This window comes from Drosophila albomicans, chromosome 2R (assembly GCF_009650485.2).
Source record: "Drosophila albomicans strain 15112-1751.03 chromosome 2R, ASM965048v2, whole genome shotgun sequence".
Lineage (NCBI taxonomy): Eukaryota > Metazoa > Arthropoda > Insecta > Diptera > Drosophilidae > Drosophila > Drosophila albomicans.
In genome coordinates, this window is record NC_047631.2 from 19,118,897 (window position 1) to 19,140,514 (window position 21,618).

General features: G+C 44.7%; 3 protein-coding genes across 3 annotated transcripts in view; 1 reads left to right on the forward strand and 2 right to left on the reverse strand.

Annotated features, from left to right (window-relative positions):
* Nucleotides 1–599: 599 nt before the first annotated feature.
* LOC117575143 (general odorant-binding protein 99a-like) lies at nt 600–1,244 on the reverse strand. Its single transcript, XM_052007351.1, has 2 exons — nt 1,128–1,244; nt 600–1,045 (listed from the first exon to the last, which is right to left on the reverse strand). Exons 1-2 carry the CDS (start codon nt 1,167–1,169, stop codon nt 635–637), a joined length of 453 nt encoding a protein of 150 aa, XP_051863311.1. The 5' UTR covers nt 1,170–1,244; the 3' UTR covers nt 600–634.
* Nucleotides 1,245–2,172: 928 nt separating this feature from the next.
* Nucleotides 2,173–5,878, forward strand: LOC117576800 (endoplasmic reticulum mannosyl-oligosaccharide 1,2-alpha-mannosidase). The gene is made up of 6 exons (XM_034261859.2): nt 2,173–2,596; nt 2,814–3,110; nt 3,463–3,928; nt 3,995–4,335; nt 4,400–4,587; nt 4,647–5,878. The coding sequence occupies exons 1-6, from the start codon at nt 2,483–2,485 to the stop codon at nt 5,293–5,295; spliced, it is 2,055 nt and encodes a 684-aa protein (XP_034117750.1). The 5' UTR covers nt 2,173–2,482; the 3' UTR covers nt 5,296–5,878.
* A 353-nt stretch (nt 5,879–6,231) lies between these two features.
* LOC117576801 (mucin-17) overlaps nt 6,232–21,618 on the reverse strand; it is a 54,123-nt gene continuing 38,736 nt past the window's right edge. The window contains 10 exon segments of the mRNA XM_052007887.1: nt 6,232–11,562; nt 11,624–11,762; nt 11,826–11,924; nt 12,030–13,924; nt 13,927–14,426; nt 14,429–14,737; nt 14,798–16,470; nt 16,554–18,808; nt 19,302–19,559; nt 19,635–19,798. Coding sequence (XP_051863847.1) covers nt 8,878–11,562; nt 11,624–11,762; nt 11,826–11,924; nt 12,030–13,924; nt 13,927–14,426; nt 14,429–14,737; nt 14,798–16,470; nt 16,554–18,808; nt 19,302–19,559; nt 19,635–19,798 — 9,977 coding nt within the window. The 3' untranslated portion in view covers nt 6,232–8,877.

Genomic DNA, 21,618 nt, shown 5'->3' on the forward strand with positions numbered 1-21,618 from the left:
TGCAGTTTCTCGTCGTGACTTAGATCCGTGACGATAACATCGTTCATGCGATCGACATGAAACCCCTCGGGGATGGAGAAGATATCCAGCGCCAGGGAAAAGCAGAGCAGAAATGGACGCATCTCAGGCTCATCGGGTAACTCCATCCGCTTTGTCTGGGCGATCTGCTCCGCAGTCAATGGATGCTCTTTGAAGCATTTGTTAACATCCGCGTTAATTTCACTCCCACTTTTTCGCACCCGTTCGCTAACGACCTGATAGTGAATTTAAAATCGTTCATTCAATCATCCATTGCTTCGGATTTAGTTGCACTCTTTTACTTACCAATGAGCAGAGTGCTAGACAAACTACAAAATACTTGAACATTGAATAGGAACCGTTAAAGCAGAATAAAAAAATGAAACTAAACGACCAACGACTCAGACCCATATTTGTATCTGTCGCACATAAGATCATGAGCTTGAAATGGGGTCAAAGTTCCTCGATAAGATGGGGTATTTCAGTTCTACGTAGAACAAGTAAAAAAGCTACTGCTAGATTTTGACTAACCGTTGCCGTTCATCAAAAACAAAAATAAAATTCGTTATCAACAGTTTTCGTTCAATCACAAAAAAACACAAAGTTTATTTACGTTTTATGCCTTGGCAGCAGCCTCAGCCTGTCGGGCCTTAATGTAAGATCTAACACGATCGCCAATTTTGCTGGACATCAGACACTTGTGACCACGGAATGCCCACTCATCGGAACTGCTCTTTTGCTCGTTGCTATCCACACAGCCCTGAGCGATTTGCAGTGCTTCCTCCTCGCTCAGATCCATCTTGAACTGTTTGGCCAGACGATCGGCATGATAACCCTCGAAGGTGCAGAAGATATCCAGCTTCAAGGCAGTGCACAGCAAATATTGACGCACCTCAGGCTCATCGGGGAACTCCACTTGCTTCAGCTTGGCGATCTGCTCTGCTTTCAATGGATGCTGTGTGAGGCATTCGCCACGAATTGTCTTGATTTCCTCAGCTGTTTTTGGCACCCATTCGGTGGCATAGGCCTGTTAGTAAATATGAAATCGTCGTTGATTTAATTATTTCACTCATTCTTGGCTTCGGATTTAATTGCAGTGTTTAACTTACCAATGAGCAGAGTGCTAGGCAAACGATCAGATGCTTGAACATGGCTGAATAGGTAATCTTTCAAGTCGCAGTAAAATATTTAAACTGTACGGCCAACGACTCGGCTGCCTACATTTATAGATCAGTTGCCCATACATATGTGTCGTACGTAAAATCGTAAGCTTGAAATGGGGCAAAAGTTCAACGATAAGCTCTCTCGCGTTTTTCAGGTCCACATAGAAAAATATGTTTACAACACTTTAATTCCTATAGAATGGTAAGCTTAAGCTATGGCTGTGACCACTATATAAAGATTAGCTGTGTCATCTAAAATATACGACAAATCTTCAAGGTATCAATATCGTTTTGATTCGACTTTAATAATTCCTACAAAAATTTTCAATTGTCTGGTCCAGCCTACAGCTTAGAAATTCCGGAATGACCTCGATCTTGCTAGCTTATCAATTCCACATACCGACAAACAAAAAACATTTTTTGCCACCCGTCCAACTGCTGATAACATTAAGCTCGCTAGTTTGATTTCACAAAGAGAGCAGTGACATCGTCATTACTTAGAGTACAGTGTTTAAGGTGTGATGTATTAAAAGCTCAATAAATAATTCAAATAAATCAATCATTATTCTATTGGTAAGTATTTCGAGAGTGTTCGTCTATAACTTTCAAATCTGCCGCGCATTTCTAATTAGAAAACAACAAGCAACTCGATAGATTAACAATCGATATGTTGCCAACAACCATAATCAGCTTATTTTGCATCAACAGCTTACGGCAGCATGCAAAGGTATATCTTAGGAGTTCTATCTCTCGCTTTTCTCGAAATCTATCCAGTCTTATAATTAAGTGAAAGTTTATACGGTTAATTTTGTTTGTTGGGATGTTTAACAAGTTATGCCAACTAACCAAAATGATTTTCAAAAAGATGCGCCCATCTTCTTAGTATACCCAACAAAATATTACGAAAAAGTGGTATATTTAAAAGTATATTCAATATATTTATCATTGCGAAACGGTATATTTTTAGTTTGTGCCGACGGTCACGCTGAACTCTAGTCAAAGAAAGAATTTTCGGCACGAATCTTCTGCCGAAGGGAAATGCGATCGTTATTCCTAAGATAATTCATAGATTTCGCGAATTATTACCATAAAAAGTAGCAATGTGAACAAATCAACATTCGTGGCGGATTGTATGACTTGATTCTATGACAGCAAATCGTAGTCTACTAGTTAGCAAACATCGATTTTTTACCGTCGAAGCGAATGTGAATGCGGATGCTTTGCGCTTGACAAACCCCCCCACTAGAGTAAAAGCAAATCGCGATTTTGTCGGAAAAAGGATAATATAGCTGTCGCACGACATGACAAAGAGCGATCACGTTGCCCTAACGCTATCATCGGCCTCCATAGCGGGCATCACAGGTAGCGCTGCTGGCAGCGATGAGGCAAATCTCTCGCGCAAAAGTCTGCGACGGGTAAGTGGAGTTGACAGCAAAAAGTCAATCGACTGATGGCGCTTTCAAAGTCTACGTGTATCAGAAAATTAAGCTTGTATTTGGAAATTCATATATGCGCAATTCGGAGGCGTTCAATTTGCATCTGAAAACAAATAATAAATTTGTAAATTTTCAAAGCATTTATTTTTGACTGACAAAATGTATTCATTTTATTCACAACACATCCACCGCACAGTCGTGGAATCAACTGCCCCGTTGTCAACGTAATCTCATCATAATGGGCATCACCGCATTTTGTGTAACGTTACTGCTGTTTCTGCCCGGCGATCAGCTGATTAGCATGAAAGATGTGCGTCTCAAGCCTGGAGCGGCGCCATTCCACATGCGACGCGAGGACACACTTCAGAATCCACATCACCATCCGAATCTCCCGCCGGAAAAGAGTGAACACGATCTCGCTCCCGAAATATCGGCAGCAGTTGCGTCGCCCATGACCGAAGACAGATTGACCAAACAGGAGCCCAATGATAAGGTAAAGCGTTAAATCTGATATCCCAATTAATTAACAGTTAGCTCGAGTTCCACGTAGCCTATCAGCTCGAGCGTGTTATCAGCGTATGAGTTTATTGATACAACCCAACAACACTCACCAATCAGGCATTTACAAAGGGGCGCGCCTCACTTCAAAATTCATTAAGTGCCTTCCAATGAACATTTGATAACAACTACAATCAATTGTTTTAAGATTAAATGCGTTGATTTATCGGTTCTCAAATATAGATAGCGAGACACTGTCCCCCAAAAATAAATGTTTTTCACCATCAACCCTTTCCCAACAATTATTAGTTTGTTTATTGTCATTTCGTTTGCTATTTGCTTTACAGGTGCCTGCGAATGCGGTCTACCCCGATGGTAATTCAGCAGAGAATGTGGTTAAGCTGCCGGAAACCGCAGTGGCTAGCAATGACAATATCAATGGCGTAATCGATATCGTCAACAATGTGGAGCAACCCATCGATCGAGAGGCGTCATTGGATGAGCCAACGGATTTGCAGGCTGAGCTGAAGGAAGCAATACAACATCCCTTGAATTTGGCAGGAGAAAGCATTGATTCGCATCTGCAGAAAATGCAAAACCAGCTAGCCAAGCCTCAGCACTTCCACGGCGCCACTAATGAACGGCAGACGGCTGTTGTGGCTGCATTTAAACACTCATGGGCTGGTTACAAGAAGTACGCTTGGGGTCATGATAATCTGAAGCCAGTTTCGCAAACTTCACACGAATGGTTCGGCCTTGGTCTATCGATTGTCGATTCTCTCGACACCATGTACATAATGGGCTTGGAGGATGGTGAGCTATGACAATTTGTATGCTTTCACAATGTATTTATTGTTACTTATTTTGTTAATTTTACAGAGTTTAATGAAGCACGGGATTGGGTGAGAGATTCATTAAAATTCCACACAAGCCGCGATGTGAATCTCTTTGAGGTCACTATTCGTGTCCTGGGCGGACTGCTATCCGCATATCATTTGAGTGGAGACCACATGTTTTTGGCCAAAGCATCCGAATTGGGCAATCGTTTGTTGCCCAGCTTTCTTTCACCATCGGGCATACCTTATTCGGACGTCAATCTTGGCGAAAGATCAGCACATTCACCAAAATGGTCACCCGATAGCTCGACAAGTGAAGTAACAACAATACAGCTGGAATTCCGAGATCTCAGTCGCTCTACGAATGTTCCTATCTACGAACGCGTAAGTGTTGTCTTTTATATAACCTTAAAAATTATCTCTACTCAAGATATTATCAACATTTTAGGTTGTAAGCATTGTCAACGAAAAGGTACATGCTCTAGATAAGAATCATGGCCTAGTACCAATATTTATTAATGCCAATACAGGCACCTTCCGAAATTATGCCACCATTTCTTTGGGCGCACGCGGTGATTCGTATTATGAGTACTTATTGAAGCAGTGGCTGCAAACGGGCCGAAAGGATAACGACAAGTGAGTGAACTAATTAGTAGCAAAGTAGCAGATCCATTCAAAACTCCTTTTATTCACAGTCTCATACTGGACTATATGCAAGCAATAGATGGTGTTCTCACACAACTGATGCGACGCACACCACGAGAGAATTGGGTTTATATTGGAGAGCTAATAAATGGCCACGATTTTAAGCCAAAAATGGATCATCTGACGTGCTATTTACCTGGCACATTGTTGCTGGGCCATCAAAATGGAATGCCGGACTCGCATCTATTGTTGGCCAGAGATATGATGGACACCTGCTATCAGACGTACATTAAACAACCCACTCAGTTGGCAGCAGAAATTTCGTATTTTGCGCTGAATGATAAAGATGAAAATGACATCTATGTGAAGCCCAATGACGCGCATAATTTACTGCGACCCGAGTTCATTGAGAGTCTCTATTATTTCTATGCACTTACTGGCAATCGCACATATCAGGACATGGGCTGGACCATTTTTCAGGCTTTTGAGAAGCACACTAAAGTGGCTGCCGGCTATACATCTCTAGGAAATGTGAAGAACACACTAAACACGCGTATGCGCGATCTCATGGAGAGCTTCTGGATGAGCGAGACGTTAAAATACTTTTACCTATTGTTTAGTGACAATCGCAAGGAAATTGACCTAGAGAAATGGGTCTTCAACTCCGAAGGTCATCCGTTGCCGGTGTACCAGCAATAATTGTAAATATTAATCAATACCAACTAAGCATAGTGGATAAAGTAGTAAACTGTGTAGGTAATTAGCTGCAATCCATATGGCAGTTACCCGTAGTCCGTAGTCCTTAATAAAGCGCGAATGCCAAATATAACGCCAAGCTTTAGAATGCACAAATATCTTAGTGCACTTGGCCTAAAGACCGTTACTAACACTCATTAAATCATGCAATGATGATGCGTGATCCAATGAATGATATGATTTGTAATATATAATAAGTTAGCCCACTATTATTTATTTATTTAAATGTATGTATGATGAGCAACCATATGATATTGCACTCTCTCTCTCTCTGGTACTGTGTGTAACTGCCGCAATTGATAATGATAATTAATTGTAAGCTCACTTTTGTCTTAATAATTAAATGGTAGGTACTTAGTACATGTGTATGTAATTTTTGTAAAAGCCCACAACCACAGCATTGTTTAGTAAATTGAACACACATCACATCACAAATCTTTGTAGCGCATACAAACGAACTGGAAAGATAAGATTGTAAGAATATGCTGATGTTGCATAATGATGTGAATAATAAAAAGACGCTGATTTAAAATTGTTTGAATTTTCTTTATTCTTATGAATACGTATTTTTCTTTTTTTTTTGCGTACGATTTGCACTTGCACCCAACAACACGCATTGAATTTGATTGCAATTTTTTGTGGGTTTTTTTCTTTTGTTTGTTTGTTGTATTTAAAGTTTCTCAGTTTCAATTCGGATTCATGTTATTTGTTGTTGCTGTTGTTGTTGCGTTTCGCTTTGAATACGATATACGTTGCTTTTATTTACTTAATGTTTATGACGACTATGAATGGATGGGCTTAATAAACTATGAAATATTAAACTTGCTTGATTTCTCTTTTTTTTCTTAAGTTGGTTTGCTGTAATTAAAACTCACAATGTTGCATTAAAAATCTTTGTTTTTCTTTTGTTCTTTTTTTTTTGTTTTCATTTAAATTACATTTAGACACATTTAGCTGAACAATTTATATATTACGATATTGGGATTCTCTTCCATTTTAAGTTTTTCATCTCGTTTCATTTCGTTTTATTTTGTTTCGTATGGTTTTTGGTAGATAGGGAGGAGGTTCTGTTGAAGCCGATTTGAATAACCGTTTCGTATTGAATACAAGTATAAAGATCAAACAATGCGTATTTAAGTTACAAATGATATCATTTAATCAATAATTAATTGAATTGGGCTCCTAGCGAGTGATAAGTTCTGTTTGCATTTTTTTTCGTTTTTTTTTTTTTTGTTTGTTTTTTTTGTTTTGCTTTTTGTATCAGCAGCTATATATATTATCGAATGCAAATTTCCTTGACTAACTTAATTTATGCTATTATATATAAATCTTTACAATCTTGTTTTATTATTTGTCTTTGTATAACAACTAGAAAGTGTTGCATGCACATCTCTGTAATAAATCATACAGATGGGAAGGGGTCATGGGAAGGGACGTCGGGGCATCTAAACCAATTAAACTCGATCGATATATTTATATATATAATACATACAATTTAATTCCATCTGAAATTCTCTTATCAACTACATATAATGTAGCTCTCAAATACGTTTCTATTTTAGTCACGCTCCGTACATTTTTACTGCAGTACGATTTTCATGTAGTAGTTTTCTTGTTCTCTGGTTGTAGTTGTTGTTTTTGTTGCTGTGGTGGTATTTAAAGTAGTAGTAGTAGTAGTAGAAGTATTAGTAGTAGTATTTATTGTAATTGGTATGCGTTAATACGTGACGGACGACTAAGTATGTATGTTGTATATATGTAGATGTATGTATATAACTATTTAAGTCGCACACTTTGCCTATGTGAGAATTGAGTGAATCTTATGCGGCGGCTTCCTAACATTTACAATATTTGGATTAAGTTCGTAGTTGTTTTGCTTACTATGGATTTATTGGTTTTTAATTGGTTTTACAAGCTAGTCAGACATCGATATTTAAAACGTGGCACAAATCACAAATCAGATTTGTGGCAAGATCAAGATCAAGATACAATGATACGATTCGTTTTCGTTTTGTTTTGTTTGTTTGTTTGTGTTATTACATGTACAATATGCATACATATATATATATATAGATTTATTTTTTATAATTAATAAATGTTTAAACTAAATTTGCTAAAATTGTGATTTTCATTTTTGAACTGCTTTTGGTTTGCTTCGTCGTTTGTCCTTTGTCAACTCATCTTAAGACTTTTGCTGATGTCACCCGTAGTCATAGCCAAATCTTAAGACATGGCTAATAGCTTTCTAATTCAAATTGAGCACATTGATTATTCGAATTAATTATACATATATGTATGTGTGTGCGTGAGTGTATGTTTGTGTTTGTTAGCTCAAAAGCAGACAGACGTTAAGCGTTTTATAAATAATAGTTTAAATTGCTTAGCTTCAATTTATCAAATTAGTTTTTATTATTATTTTAATTTATTTTACGTATTTTCGCATGCTTCTTTTATTTTATTACACATTGTAATTTTGTTTACACTAAGAGCAAATCCATTTGTTTGTTTGTTTTAAAATCTGCGATTGTTGAAACTGGCGCATGCATTACATAAATAAATATGTAAATGTGTGTATACTTGTATTTACAATTGCTTATTAATAAATAATTTAATATACTTTTTCTTGTATATATATATATTTATGTATATGTAGATTTGTAATGTAAATCGATTTGCTGTGGTTGAATTTTTCCCCCATTTTTCATTTCAACAAAATTGGCAACGTTGTTACAATTGTTTTGCATAAATCTAATTACGAATTTCGAATGCTCTCGACATGATCAGCACTTTGCTGTCGCACCACTTTCTTAATTCTCAATTAATTACAACCAATTATCATTTCATTTCCAATCTATACTGTTCTCATATCCTTGCAGAGCGTAATCGAATTTAAAGCTTTTACAAATGGATCGGGAGTATCTCTTTTGAGAGAGATCATCACCTTGAACCGGACAACAAATTTATTGTGCTCTGCAAGTGTATTAAATATTCGGCATTCCGAAAAATATAATTTCTTTTATTTTGTTTGATTTTTTTCACATGTTCATAGTTTAGATTTAGATTTTAATAAATTGTCTAGGCATTTTTCACTTATTTATTGTAGCTATATAATTTGTATTACATTAGAATTCATTCAGTGTACTTCTCTAAGAAGCATTTCATGCTATTCGTCGTTTTGTTTTCAATTCTCGGCGTTATAATTGCTTTGCTATTGACTTCGAAGGATCTGGTGTCCCGATTGCGTGACTATCAATTTATACAAATAATACCGGGGCTCTTTGCTTTCTGCTTTTCATTAAATATTGTACAAACACATTGGACTAAAAACGAAAACAAGGATTAAAACAATTTACGCTACTTCTTTTTGTAAACTTAAAACTAAAATTAAGAAAATTGTACAGAGCAGGGTGCAAATGTTGGCTGATTTGTGACTGAATAATAATTTCAGCCCAGTTACCAAAAACTAAAGAGAACTAAAGGTTTTTATATATAGTACAGTCAATGTTTGTTGCCTGGGGCAGCTCTTCACAAGGTGGTCGCATTGAACTCCAGTATCAGACTGTTGGCAACAGCTGCTGTTGCCGCCGGCGGCAGCTCGGTGGCTATTGCCTGTCCCGTTCCTGTTGTCTGGAGCCCAAGTCAAGATGTCATAATTGACTTTACAGCATCATCTAGACCGGCAGCCACACAACTAAAGTCATTCAGTTGGCCATGATGTTGGGCTTGTGCCTGCGAGAGGCCGTGATGATGTTGTCCATGATGCTGAAGATGCGGTTGCTGCTGACCAATGTGATTCTGCATAAGTTGTTGCTGCTGCTGTTGTTGTTGCTGCTGCTGCTGCTGGTGATGTTGATGGTGGTGATGATGATCCAACAATAGATTACCACCAGCATCGGCCACAGCACTCACTACAGCTGCAGCCTCGCCACTAATCAGGCAATCGCCAATGTCATCGCCCAACTGGCGGCGTCTATTCGACTGCTCCTGCTGGCAGCTGGGCAAATTCGCCGCCTGTCGCTGATCGTCCAGGATGCTATCGCCCAGAAACGAGCCGAGCGAGAACTGCAGCGAATCGCCGCTGTTCTGCAGATTGAGTATGCTGTCAATGGCACTTGCAACATGCCGGCTTATGTCGTCATCGTACTCGCCGGTGACCACTGAAGCGGCGCCCATATGATTCACATGAAGCTGTGCTTGCTGCGGTTGCTGCAGCTGCTGTTGCATGCTATGCTGGTAGTGTTGATGCTGCTGCTGTTGCTGCTGTTGTTGTTGCACCTGTTGTTGTTGCTGTTGTTGTTGCTGCTGCTGCGGATCAAGCATATTAGCAAAAGCCTGATGATTGCCAAAGTTGTGCTGTTGCTGCTGCTGTTGTTGTTGCTGCTGCTGCTGTTGTTGCTGATCCATGAGCAGCTGTGAGAAACCAGCAGGTCCATTAGTTGTCACAGCGTCCACACCCATGCCATCATGCAGAGCCAGCATATCGGCATCGAGTATACTATGCTGCGGCACTTGAATCTGCTGCTGGGAGGACAGAGGCGACGATGAGGTCGACGAAGCAGTGCACAATCGTTTGCTACTGTTCTCATCCTCCATGTCGCTGCTGGAGCCCATCAACTGCCCATTCCAGTGACGCTTCCGAGACTCGCCGTTGACCAGCATATTATGGGATTGGCCATCGACAGTGCTCGTATTGCTGGACATGTAATCGCTATAGTGGGCCTCCATGCTTTGCATCCAACGCGGATTGTTGTTGCAGTTGAGCTCAATGTGATGTTGCTGCTGTTGTGATTGCTGTTGAGACTGCTGCTGCTGCTGTTGCGGATGTACATACGGCTGCTGCTGTTGCTCATTGTTGTAGCCTGTAGCAAAATCTGTATCAGGCGCCCAGATATTCATTTTATTCTTATGATTCGCAACAGGAGATTTGGAATCGCCGAAAATCTCATCGAGATTGGACTCAATGTCGTGGTCATCGCTGCTGTTCTTCACATCCAAATGCACAGGTGATTCGCCAAACATGGCCTCCAGTCGTGTCTCAACGGACTTTTGCACATCTGAATCACTGTTGAAGAATTCACTAATCGCAGGATGATGATTGGGCTGCTCAGCTTGCATTGCCAATGGCTGCTGGCGTTGCTGGCTGCACGAGGAGCTGCCAATGGGCAAGTTGTTGGCAACATTGCTGCTGTTGCCGACAACCTCGCCTGCACAACTGCTGGCGCTACTGTTGCTGCTGCTATTGCTGTTGCTCTGATTGCTCTTATCGATGCAACCATTGGGAAACAGATCCGACAAGTGGTTACCATTGTTCAGCAGACTGCCAGCATTGTTGTTGCCATACAGATGCTGCTCTGACAAGTGCTGTTGATGTTGTTGCAGTTGCTGCTGCTGTTGTTGTTGCTGCTGCGGCTGCAAGGTTTCATTGTTCATTAGATTGAGCTCCTTCTGCAGACAATACCAGCTATCGTCGTGATCTTCATTGGCTATCGTATTGTTCTTGACAAGCTGTTGTTGTTGCTGCGGTTGAGGATGCTGCTGCTGTTGATGATGCGGCTGCTGGTTATGCTGTTGTTGTTGCTCATGCAACACATTAGCTGCAAAACAGGGCTCAGCGTTCTTAAGGTGCTGCATACTTCCATTGGGTTCAATTTTCTGCTCAACTTTCTTCATGATGAAACTCGTCAGCTGTGACTCAATGTCGAAGTTGTCGTAGTCCTTCTTGATATACTCCATGTTGTCCTTAGAGCTGTTGATCTGCTCCTTCTTGACAGCATCGCTCAAAGAGTTGTTGTTGCTGCCAGCATCAGTCTGACCACCATTAGCCAACCAATCACCATTCTCCTCTCGCTTAACCAGTTGTTGCTGTTGTTGCGGAAGCTGAGACTGCGACTGCGGCTGCTGTTTGTTGTACGCCTTATTTACATCGGCACTATTCTTCAGCAGATCAAACTTATCCACAACGGCAGCAGTTGTTGACGGTGTTGTTTCGGATACTTTCTCTAATGGTTCCATTTTGATTTCATCCTTCACTTTGGTCTCCGATCCGGCATCAACTTCGTTGGTTGCTACATTATTGTCTAGCTCCTCCTTAAGTTGCTGCTGTTTCTCGAGCAGCTCCTTTTCGGCTGTGCGTATATCGCTTATCTCGCCCTTTAGATCATCGATCATCAGTTGCTCGACTTGCAGGGACTCCGAAGTGCGATGTTGCAACTGCAAACGTAGCATATGTATTAAGCTAATGTCACAACAAATCCAATGTCAATGCACTTACCGTTGACTCCTGTAAAAGAATCTCTTGAAGTTTGCCATTCAATTCACGGAATTTATCACGAAAGCCCAGCGCCGTTGCTTCAAACTCTTCATCCTCATCGGAAGGCAGCTCCTCATCATTTTCATGCATACAATGATATCTGCAAATATTTCACGGTTAAATTAAGTCCCAATACAGCAAATCATTTAATGTTTTGATTTACCTGATCAACCGTTTGACCGCTTCGTCTTTGGTACGAAACGGCTTCACATAGTCCGGCTTCAAGCAGCTCTCCTGATCGACTTCCAGCTGTCGTACGAACCTGCGAAAAGAAACTTGATTAACTCTAAGCTCATAGTGAAGTTAACTATGCGTGTTCAAGTTGGCCTCATTTATTAAAATCGGCATTGTTCAACCAACTACTCACAAGGAGAGGCGTGCAATTTTAGGTTTTGGTGTTGGCAACAATTCCTCCGGCTTGGACAACGGCAGTGGCAGAAACACGGGCAACGATGGGGTAATTAAATTACTCAATGCTGGCGCTGGTGTTGCCACCGGTTGTTGGGTTAGCGCCTGGTGTTGCTGCAATGGTAGCTGCAGTTGCTGCTGCTGGATTTGCAGTTGCTGTTGCAGTTGTTGTTGCGGCTGCAATGGCGGCATTGTCAACATACTGTTGACCTGCACGTTGCTATTGCTGACACTGCTGTTGCTGCTGCTGTTGTTGGCGATGCTATTGTTGCTGCTGTTGCTGTTCGAACTGCTGCTGTTGTTGTTGCTCACATTGTTGCTGCTCGATAACAGATTCGTTGCACTGGCAAAGATGAGTGGCGGTGGACCATTCTTGATGCAATTTACGGTCGGTTGCTGAAGTGGTTGTTGCTGCTGCGGCACCGACAATATATTTGTCTTTTGCTGCAACACGTTGACAGTTGGCTGCTGTTGTGGTTGCTGCTGTACATTGGCTGCATTGGGTTTGCTGCGACATGGTGATTCCTTGAGCTTAAGCTGCGCTGTTTGCTGCTGTGGCAAGTTGCTGATAGCAGTCGTTTGTTGTTGTTGCTGCTGCTTCTGTTGCGCCATCTTTTGCTTGTTGGCCAGTTGCTGCTGCTGCTGATGTTGCATTGGGTAGATATGAATACGCTGTGCAACATTTAATTGTTGTTGCTGCTGCTGTTGTTGCTGTTGCTGGGCATTGATGGCTGCTCCGGCTGTTGCTGCTGTGCTAGTGGTGGAGTGATTATTCGGCTGCACCACATTGGCGAGTATCACTCCAGCAGGTGTTGCTGTCTTCACCGACTCCACAGATTGTTGCACTGTCGCCTGTTGCAGTTGCGGCTGCTGTGTTGGCTGCTGTTGTTGCTGCTGCAATTGCTGGAACTGCTGCGGCATCAGGCTAAAGCTGCCATTGCCATTCGGCGTCGGTACCATGCCTTCTGGCGTCGGCACTTCTTTGCCCGAGGCCAGTATGCGATGCTGTTCCGTAAACAGGCGCTGCAAAGCCACATTAATCTCTGCATCTGTCATGGGCTTGTTATAGATGGCGATTGCTGCCGGATCAATGTCCGGTGAAATGGACAGCGTTGGCACAATTGCTTTGTTTTGCAACTTGATGGTGAGGAACTGAATTTGCATTTGCACTGTCCTAAAGACTTGCTGCATTTGTGGCGTCAGTTGAATTGTTTGTACTCGTGAAATTGTGTTCTGCTGTGGCTGCTGTTGCACTGCTGTCGGCTGTTGTTTAGGCTGCGCTTGCAACGGCTGTTGCTGTTGTAACTGTCCTGTTAACTGCAGTTGTGCCACAACGGGAGCTGCTCCTGCTACTGACAAACTACCGCTACTTGCCACAACACTTGGTGTCGATGTTGTTGCCGTCAGGCTGAAGCTGCCACGTGGTTGCTGCTGTTGCTGTTGCAATTGCACAGTTGCTATCGCTGCTGTTGGCTGCTGCTGCAACTGTTGTTGTTGCTGCTGCTGCTGCTGCTGCTGTTGTTGCATTGGTGCCGTAACGCCTACAAGCTTGGTGCCGCTTGTTGTTTGGAATGGCTGAATGCTGTTACTCATGATGGTTGTTGTTGTGGTCGTCGTTGATTGGTTGCCACTCGAGCTGACCACAACAATCATTTGCTTGCCACTCGCCACATTCGGTTGCACGATCTGCACGGGATTGTTGTTGGGCTTTTGCGACAACGGATCCAATTTAGGCATCGGTTTCACAACGCTCGCATTCTTCAAGCTGGCCAACTCGGCTGCTGTTGGTGTCGTCTTGGGCTTGCGCACTGGCTTCTTCTTGGCCACAGCTCCTGTGCTGGACGATGTGGTTGTTGTGCCCCTGCAGTTGCCTTCGCCGGCTCCAACTTAGCCTTGCTCTGATCAATAATGGGTGCCACATTGGCCACCTGTTTGGTGACTGTTGTGGTGCTCGTAGAGGTGCTGCTGCTGGTTGTCAACGTCGTTGTTGTTGTCGTCGTGATGGGCAATCCCAGGCTTAGACTGTGTCCGTTGCTGATCGGCTGTATCGGATGCACAATTTGCTGTTGCGGTGGTTGAGGTCGCAGCGGAAGGGGCAATGTTGCAGTCATCGTTGTCGGCTGTGCTTGCTGCTGCTGTTGCAGTTGCAGCTGTGGCTGCGGCAAGGGATTGACATCGTTAAAGTGCAATTGACCCAGCTGCAGACACTGCGCCAATTGCTGGGCATTAATGCCTGCCGGCGCAATTAGCAATCGCTCCGAAGGTCCTATAGATGCCGCCGTTTGGCCAGCACTGATGGCCGTAATCTGATTGGACACGCTGTTCAGACAGAAAAGTTGCTGCGTGCTGGGATCAATGGGGGCAGAGCCACATAGCGTTGTCCTCCCGAGGCTGGCTGCTGCACAGACTGTTGCTGTTGCTGCTGCTGTTGTTGCAGTGGCTGCTGTTGCACAATAAGCTGAGAAGTTGTTGTGGGCGTTGTTGTTGCGGTTGTTGTCGACAGCAGTTGCGGAAACGACAAGGTCTCATTGATCTTTATGGGCAGAGGCGGTGGTTTGATCGTGTTGTTGCTGGTGCTGATGGTGCTCACGCTACTGATGATGTTGCTGCTGCCGATCAAGTTGTTGGCGGGCAAAGCAGGCGCAGAAAGCTTTCGGTTGTTCGTAACTGCAAATCAAAATAACATTGAATTAAACTGATAACAGTAGGTTACTATGGTGAGCTTACCTTTAACCTCCGTTTTGGGCACTGCGGCCACCACTTTAGGCAACTGCTGTATTGAAGCAGTTGCTGCTGTTACTGGCGTCGTCTGTGGCTGCTGCAATTGTGGTTGTTGCTGTTGCAGTGCTACTGGTGGAGGGGGTGGCGGCGTGGGTGTGGGTGTAGGCGCTGATGTTCTATTCGGATCCACACGCGTCGGCTCATTGATAATCGTTACATTGGGCAATGCTCCCTTCAACAGCGCCTGCAATATCAGCTGCGTCTGATGATCTTGCGGATTGTTAGGATCATGGCGCAAGATCAGACGTTCGCCCTGCTCCGAGACAGCCAACGTCAAGCTGCCCGTTAGCTGTGGGACCAACGCGGCCGCCGAAGCAGGCGAACCCACCGAAATGGACACATTGCCCGGCATTCCCGTCAGCTGTGGCGGCAATATTGTCGCTCCACCGGCTGTCGTCACCGCTGGCAAGGCTGGCGCTGTTGTTGCTGGCGTCGTGGACTGCGGTATGGCGACCAACTGCATCTGCCGGCCATCGCTGGACAACTTGATGGTAGCAGACTCTGTGGCTGCAGGCGTTGTTATTGCTGGCGTTGGCTGGAACAGCAGCTGCGTGGCACTTGTTGCTGCTGGCGCTGAAGATGCCGCAACCGTGGTTGCTGCTGGCACACCACCCATGACTGTGGCACCGGGCGGCAGAATGGGCATGATCTGTATCTTATTCTCGACGGCGTTGCTGATGGGCAATGTGGACTGATGGTGATTTTGCACCTGCGAGATTTGTATGTTGCCAATCTGACTGGGCACAGTTGTTGTGCTGTTGGCCAGCCCCAAGCCAGGGGGCAGCAGTATGCTCGAGGTGTTGCTGCTGCCGGTGGCGGGTGTGGTCAATGTGATGGTGTTGATGGTGCCGTTGCCACCGCCAATGCTGCTGCTGCAACTGCTGCTGATAACAGCGCTATTGCTGACAGTTGTTGTCGTGCTGCTGCTGACGTTGCAAATGTTGCTGCTGCTGCTAGTGATGATACTGCTGCTGCTGGCGACGCTGTTGCTGATGCTGCTGTTGATGCCGCTGTTGTTGTTGTTGTTGCTGCTGTTGTTGTTGCTATTGGCATCCTGCTTCTTGGTGTTGCGTCGCACGGCGGGTTTGCGTCGCGGCTTCACCGCCGCTGTGGCAGCTGGCGTCGTTGTCGTGCAACCAGTGGTTGCTGTGGTCACCGTGGGCGTCGTCAGTGTGATGCTCGCAGCAATTGGCGTCGGCTGCAGCGTCACACTGCCGATCGTCTGTGTCTGTGGACCCAGACTGAAGCTAATCGTTGGCGCCGGCGTTGGCGCCTGAATGTTGGTGCAGATCTTGGCGCCGGCTGCGGCTGCCGCTGCTGCTGCAGCTGCCTGCTGGGCGAGATGCTGCTGCGCCTGACGCTGTATCTCCTCGGCAGTGGGCAGACGTGGCGTTGATAGCGTATACGGTGGTACAGTTGCTCCAGTGGCTGCTGCAGCGGCGGCTGCTCCAGCTGCCACATCACTTGGATCAATTTTGATGAGGATATTTGGTATTTCGGTGGCTTCGTTGACCGGCGTCGGTGCCGGTATGGTCAGCGTGAAAGGCAGGCCATCGCTGCCGTTTTGGCTCGGTATGGAGATCATGATATCATTGGAACTGGGCTGCGCCAAGCCGCTGCTGCTCACGCCCGTCAATCCATTGCTCAGCGACAGCTGTTGCACTGGTGGCGGCGGCGCCAACACATCATTAGCGTCATTAGCGTTGCCGGTGCTGTTGCTGCTGTGTTGCCATTGGCAACCGCAGTGGAAACATTGCCAGCAACTGAGGTGGCATCCATGCCATAGTCCTCATCGTCATCGTCGTCCTCGGTGATGCCGCAGAACTTCATCACATCGCCGAGATCCAACTTGCCATTGCTGGCCCGTTGGATGTGCGTCGGCGGTGGCGATGGCGACTTGCTGCGCACCACCTGCGCCTGGGTGAGCACATGTGCTTGGGGCGTTGGTGTGCGTGCCAGCGTGGGGGCAGCTGGTGTCGATGTGGGCGTGGCAGGTATTGCAATCTTTTGGGGAGTTGTTGTTACTGCAGCTGCTGCTGTTGGCGAGGGAGCTGGCACTGCAGCTGTGGCTGGCGGTTTCTTTTTGCGAGGTCGCGGCTTCTTCTTCGGCTCGACGGTGTGCTGCTGTTGTTGCTGCTGCTGCGCCTGCTGCACTTGCGTCTGAGTCTGCTGCAACTGTTGCTGCAGCTGCTGTATCTGCGCCTGCTGCTGCTGTTGCTGCTGATGCTGCAGCTGTATGGTGGCCATGGCCGCCTGCTGCTGTGCCGTTGGCTGACGCAGTGGCTCGGGCGTCACCGCCAGCGGCACATGTGCTGGCGAGGATTGTGCAAACAGCTCCGCCGTTGTGTTGTTGCCATTGGCAGGAGTCGTTGTGGCTGCTGTTGCTGTTGTCTGTGGCGGCGGTGGCTGTGGCGTTTGAAATGCCGTCGCAATCTGCTGCAGATGTGCACCATTGAGCTGATTCAGATTGATGGTGGCGCCTCCAAGCGTCTGCTGCAGCTGTGATATTGCCGCGAGGCCATTGGGCATCTGTATCTGCGTGATGCCATTGCCATTGGCAGCGGCTGCCGCGGCCAGCTGCAGATTCTGCAACTGCGCAGCAACACTCTGGCCCAGCAGCTGGGTGTTGATGGTGGCCGTTGTGGTGAACGGCTGAGATCGTGGCGCTTGGGCGAGTGCCGCATGGAGACCGCTCAATTGTGTGCCCGACTTGATGGCGCTTTGGAACTGACCGCCCGCAGCTGTCTGCTGTATGAGATTGCCCTGCGACGACACAATGAAGGTGGGTGTTGCTGCTGCCAGTTGCATTGTCGCCCCATTCGTGTTGACAATGCGCAGCAACTGTTGCTGCGCCGGCTGCTGCAACTGCGGTTGTCCGCGTGCATTCTGTATGACCAGCGATGGTGTCGTGGTCAATTGTGGCGTCGGTGGACGTAGGATTAGCTGCACACCTTGCGGATTCTGTTGCACCAGCACTGGCATCTGATTCAACAGCAATTGCTGTGGCTGTGCTGCTGTCGCCGGCAACAGTATTTGTTGTTGCTGCTGCTGCTGCGGCTGCTGTTGCTGGTTATTGGCATTGGTGGGTGCGGCGGTAAGCTGTGCCTGTTGCGGCTGGGGGGATTGCGAGATCTGCGGCAGCTGTGCATTGTTGTTTTTGCCCTTCGTTTGCTGCTGCAGCGTTTGGGTTGTGGACAGCTCCTGCTGCGGCTTGGGCAGAATCTGTTGGGGCGCTTTGCTCGCCTTCGTGTTGGCAGTGGACAACGCAATGCCTGCATTGCTGCTAAAACGTTGCTGGTGCGTTTGTTGCTGCTGCTGTTGATGTTGTTGCTGCTGCTGTTGTTGTTGCTGCTGCTGCTGTTGCAGGTGTTGCTGTTGTTGCTGCTGCTGAAGCGTTGTTGGCTGCTGTGTGGTGGCAATGATCTGACCCTGCGGCCCCTGAATGAACTGAAACACTTGCTGCGGTGCCTGCTGTTGCTGCGGCCCGCTGGTTATTGTGAACTGCTGCGGCAACATTTGTACGGTCTGAGGCTGTGGTTGGGGCGTTGGCGGCTTTATGGCCGCAGCCGCAATCGCGTTGCTCGGACTTGGTATGGGACTGTCCGCTATCAGCGGACTGCTGCTCTGATAATGCTGGAACTGTGTCTGCTGCTGCTGCTGCTGTTGTTGACTGAGCACCGTTGTGGCGCCCTTTTTCGCTTGACCTTTTGGGCTACTAGCCACATTTGCTGTCGCAAACGAAATGGGCGTGCTGATTGCCGTTGCGTTTGGTTGCCCATAGCCGCCGGCTACTGTCGAGCAGATCGATGTGGGCGCCGCTGCGTTGGTGCTAAAGATTTGCTGCTGCAATTGCTGCTGCTGCTGCTGCTGTTGTTGTTGTTGCAGTTGCTGTTGCTGCTGCTGTGGTTGTTGCTGCTGTAGCTGTTGCTGCTGCTGACCCGTTCGCTTATTGCCCTTCTGCAAAGCAAGACAAAGACAAAGAAAGTTATTTTCGTTGAGTAATAATATCACATTAATTACTAATTCAAGTCACTCCAAGTGTCCAGTTCAGAGACTACAACAACGTCTTACAATTTTATCTTTAGGGTCCTGTATACACTTGAATAGCCTCGAGTATTTTTAGATATTGGGTGCTAGGTTTCCGATTGCCCGTCCTCGAACCTTGAGGCGTGACAATCTATTTTCATCGGACAACAATTAACAACCATACAATAAAGTCGGGTCGCTCGACTTGGTTAATTTACTTTCAAATCGAAAAGTGCTGAAGTCATGCTGCTTTGATTTCGAGTGGAGCAAGTTCAAAGTATTGCACTCTCAAGCATTGCATCATATTGGGGGGACAGTTAACTGACTGATGTGTGTTGTTATCGCTGTGCTCCACTTAGATACAGATCTTATCTTATCTGCCCCTGTAAGCTGAAAGCAGTGCAAGTGCAATTCAAGTGCTTACCTTATTCAGTTGTATATTGTTGGAGCCGACAAGGGTTGCGTTTAGCTCATTGCCAATTGCATTGCTGTGTCCACCGGCTGATGAAGCGGCGGCAGCAGCAGCGGCTATGAGTCCGCCAGCTGTCACGCCAATGACCGTCGTGGCAGCGGCCGGTGACTGTGATGGACTCGGTTGAAAGACAACGGTGCCGGCATTGGGACTGCCATTTGTGAACTGATGTATGGATTGTCGCCTGCCAGGCGTCGCCGCCTTGCGCTCCTACAAAAGGAAATAATTCGATAAGCATACACATGTAATATATATCAAATTTACATTGTTGGGAACTATACTTACGTGTTCCTGGGGATTGCTGTTGGCGTTTAATGCGTTGCCACCGGCTACAAGCACCACATCCTGTGGGAATGGCGATAGCGATGGTGATGGTTGCAGGCGTGGACTAGCTGAGATCGATGGTGATGGACTGGGCGTCAGAAACGGACCCGGAGGAGACAATATTCCTGCAAAAGCGAAACCAAAACGTATAAAATTAAACATCAGTTAAGTGGAGGGAGAGGGAGAGAGTCAAAAATTGTGCACTTATTCAACGTATTTATTGGCCCAGCATTGACCCACTAATGTCATCGGGGTGGCTGCCAGTATCGCATAACCAAGCAAGGGAATGGGAATGGAGAACGGGGAATGGGGATGCGTCAAGAGACGCGAACTGTCCATAATGAACACAAGTCGAGGCATAAACATCGACAGCCATTTGGGGCCAGCAATCTTGTACGTGACCAAAGCGCAACTGGATAAAAACAACAACAACAACAACAACAACAACCACAACGAGCAGTAACAGAGTATCTTTCAGATACACACATATATTGCTGGGTGCGTGTGTTTGTGCACAAAATTGCGCGCCATTTCAAAGTTGTTTATTTTGAAGCTGGAACTCTTATATTTGCCGCAGGCAGCAGCAACTGCTCCGCCCCTCTTCCCTGCCCCTTTTCTGCATCCTGCACACTTTTCGGTTGCCGTTTTCTGGCTTTGTGCATACAAAACGAAGCAACTTAGCACATTTCCAGCGCGGAAGGGCGGCCCGATGTCCGTGCCAAGGGCGCAAGGAGCACACTGAAGGGGGGAATGAATGGAAAGGGAGTCACAGTCACATATTTGGCCAAGACTTAGCCTTGCCGGGCTGCAAGTCGTCCAGCCAGAAACAGAAACAAACCAGTTTCATTAGTGCTTGAAGAGTTCTTTGCACTTCTTCATTTCACAAAATTGTACGTTTCTGGGCACTCTTTTTTTTAATACCCTGCACAGCTAGTATTATAATGACGGTGTTAATGCTGCATATTTATAACACCAACTAGTTGATTACAATGTAAAAAGTGTCATTCTATTTTGAAGGTGAAATAATATACGGAATAATACTAATATACAAGAATATTACACTGAGTGACATTAAAAATAAAATACTTAATAATAACATATATTGAATACTGACAATATACATAAGAATTGTAATACTGAATAATATACTGAACAATAATAATAATACTAAATAATAATATACTGAATAATGATAATATACTGAATACTGACAATATATATAAAAATTGTAATACTGAATAAGATACTGAACAATAATAATAACACTAAAAATATACTAAATAATGATAATATACTGAATACTAACAATATACATAAGAATTGTAATACTGAATAATATACTGAACAATAATAATAACACTAAATAATATACTAAATGATGATAATATACTGAATACTAACATTATACATAAGAATTGTAATACTGAATAATATACTGAACAATGATAATAATACTAAATAGTAATATACTGAATAATGATAAAATACTGCATACTGATAATATATATAAAAATGTGTAATGCTGAATAATATTCCGAACAATAATAATAATACTAAATAATAATATACTGAATAATGATAACGTTTCGAATAATAATAATAATAATAATAATACTGAAAACTAATTCAATTATTAACTTATTACTTAAAGGGTGTTCTGCAGTCGATTACGCATTCAATGAAATTATATGATTTTTTATGGCTACCAAGTGGATTTGTTCACAGCTCTGTTTTGAATGTATTGCCAAACAGGAAGTCGTTTATTTCGCATATTGAGTGAAAACGAAGTTGGAAACTTCTGGAATCCACAGAAATAATAGAGTGCAATCATATAATGCAAAGAGACGTTTAAGCTCAACATAAGTCCATAAGTTCTTTCGAGTTGCAGACACACAACTGACACTAAATCAACATAAATATTCAAATTGACATCTGTGCAACGTTG

Coding starts and splice junctions, on each gene's coding strand:
- LOC117575143 (XM_052007351.1), bottom strand. CDS start 1,169: ATGTTCAAGCATCTGATCGTTTGCCTAGCACTCTGCTCATTG. Junction 1,046..1,127: donor GCCTAGCACTCTGCTCATTG/GTAAGTTAAACA, acceptor ATTTACTAACAG/GCCTATGCCACCGAATGGGT.
- LOC117576800 (XM_034261859.2), top strand. CDS start 2,483: ATGACAAAGAGCGATCACGTTGCCCTAACGCTATCATCGGCCTCCATA. Junction 3,929..3,994: donor CATAATGGGCTTGGAGGATG/GTGAGCTATGAC, acceptor TTAATTTTACAG/AGTTTAATGAAGCACGGGAT. Junction 4,336..4,399: donor ATGTTCCTATCTACGAACGC/GTAAGTGTTGTC, acceptor TCAACATTTTAG/GTTGTAAGCATTGTCAACGA.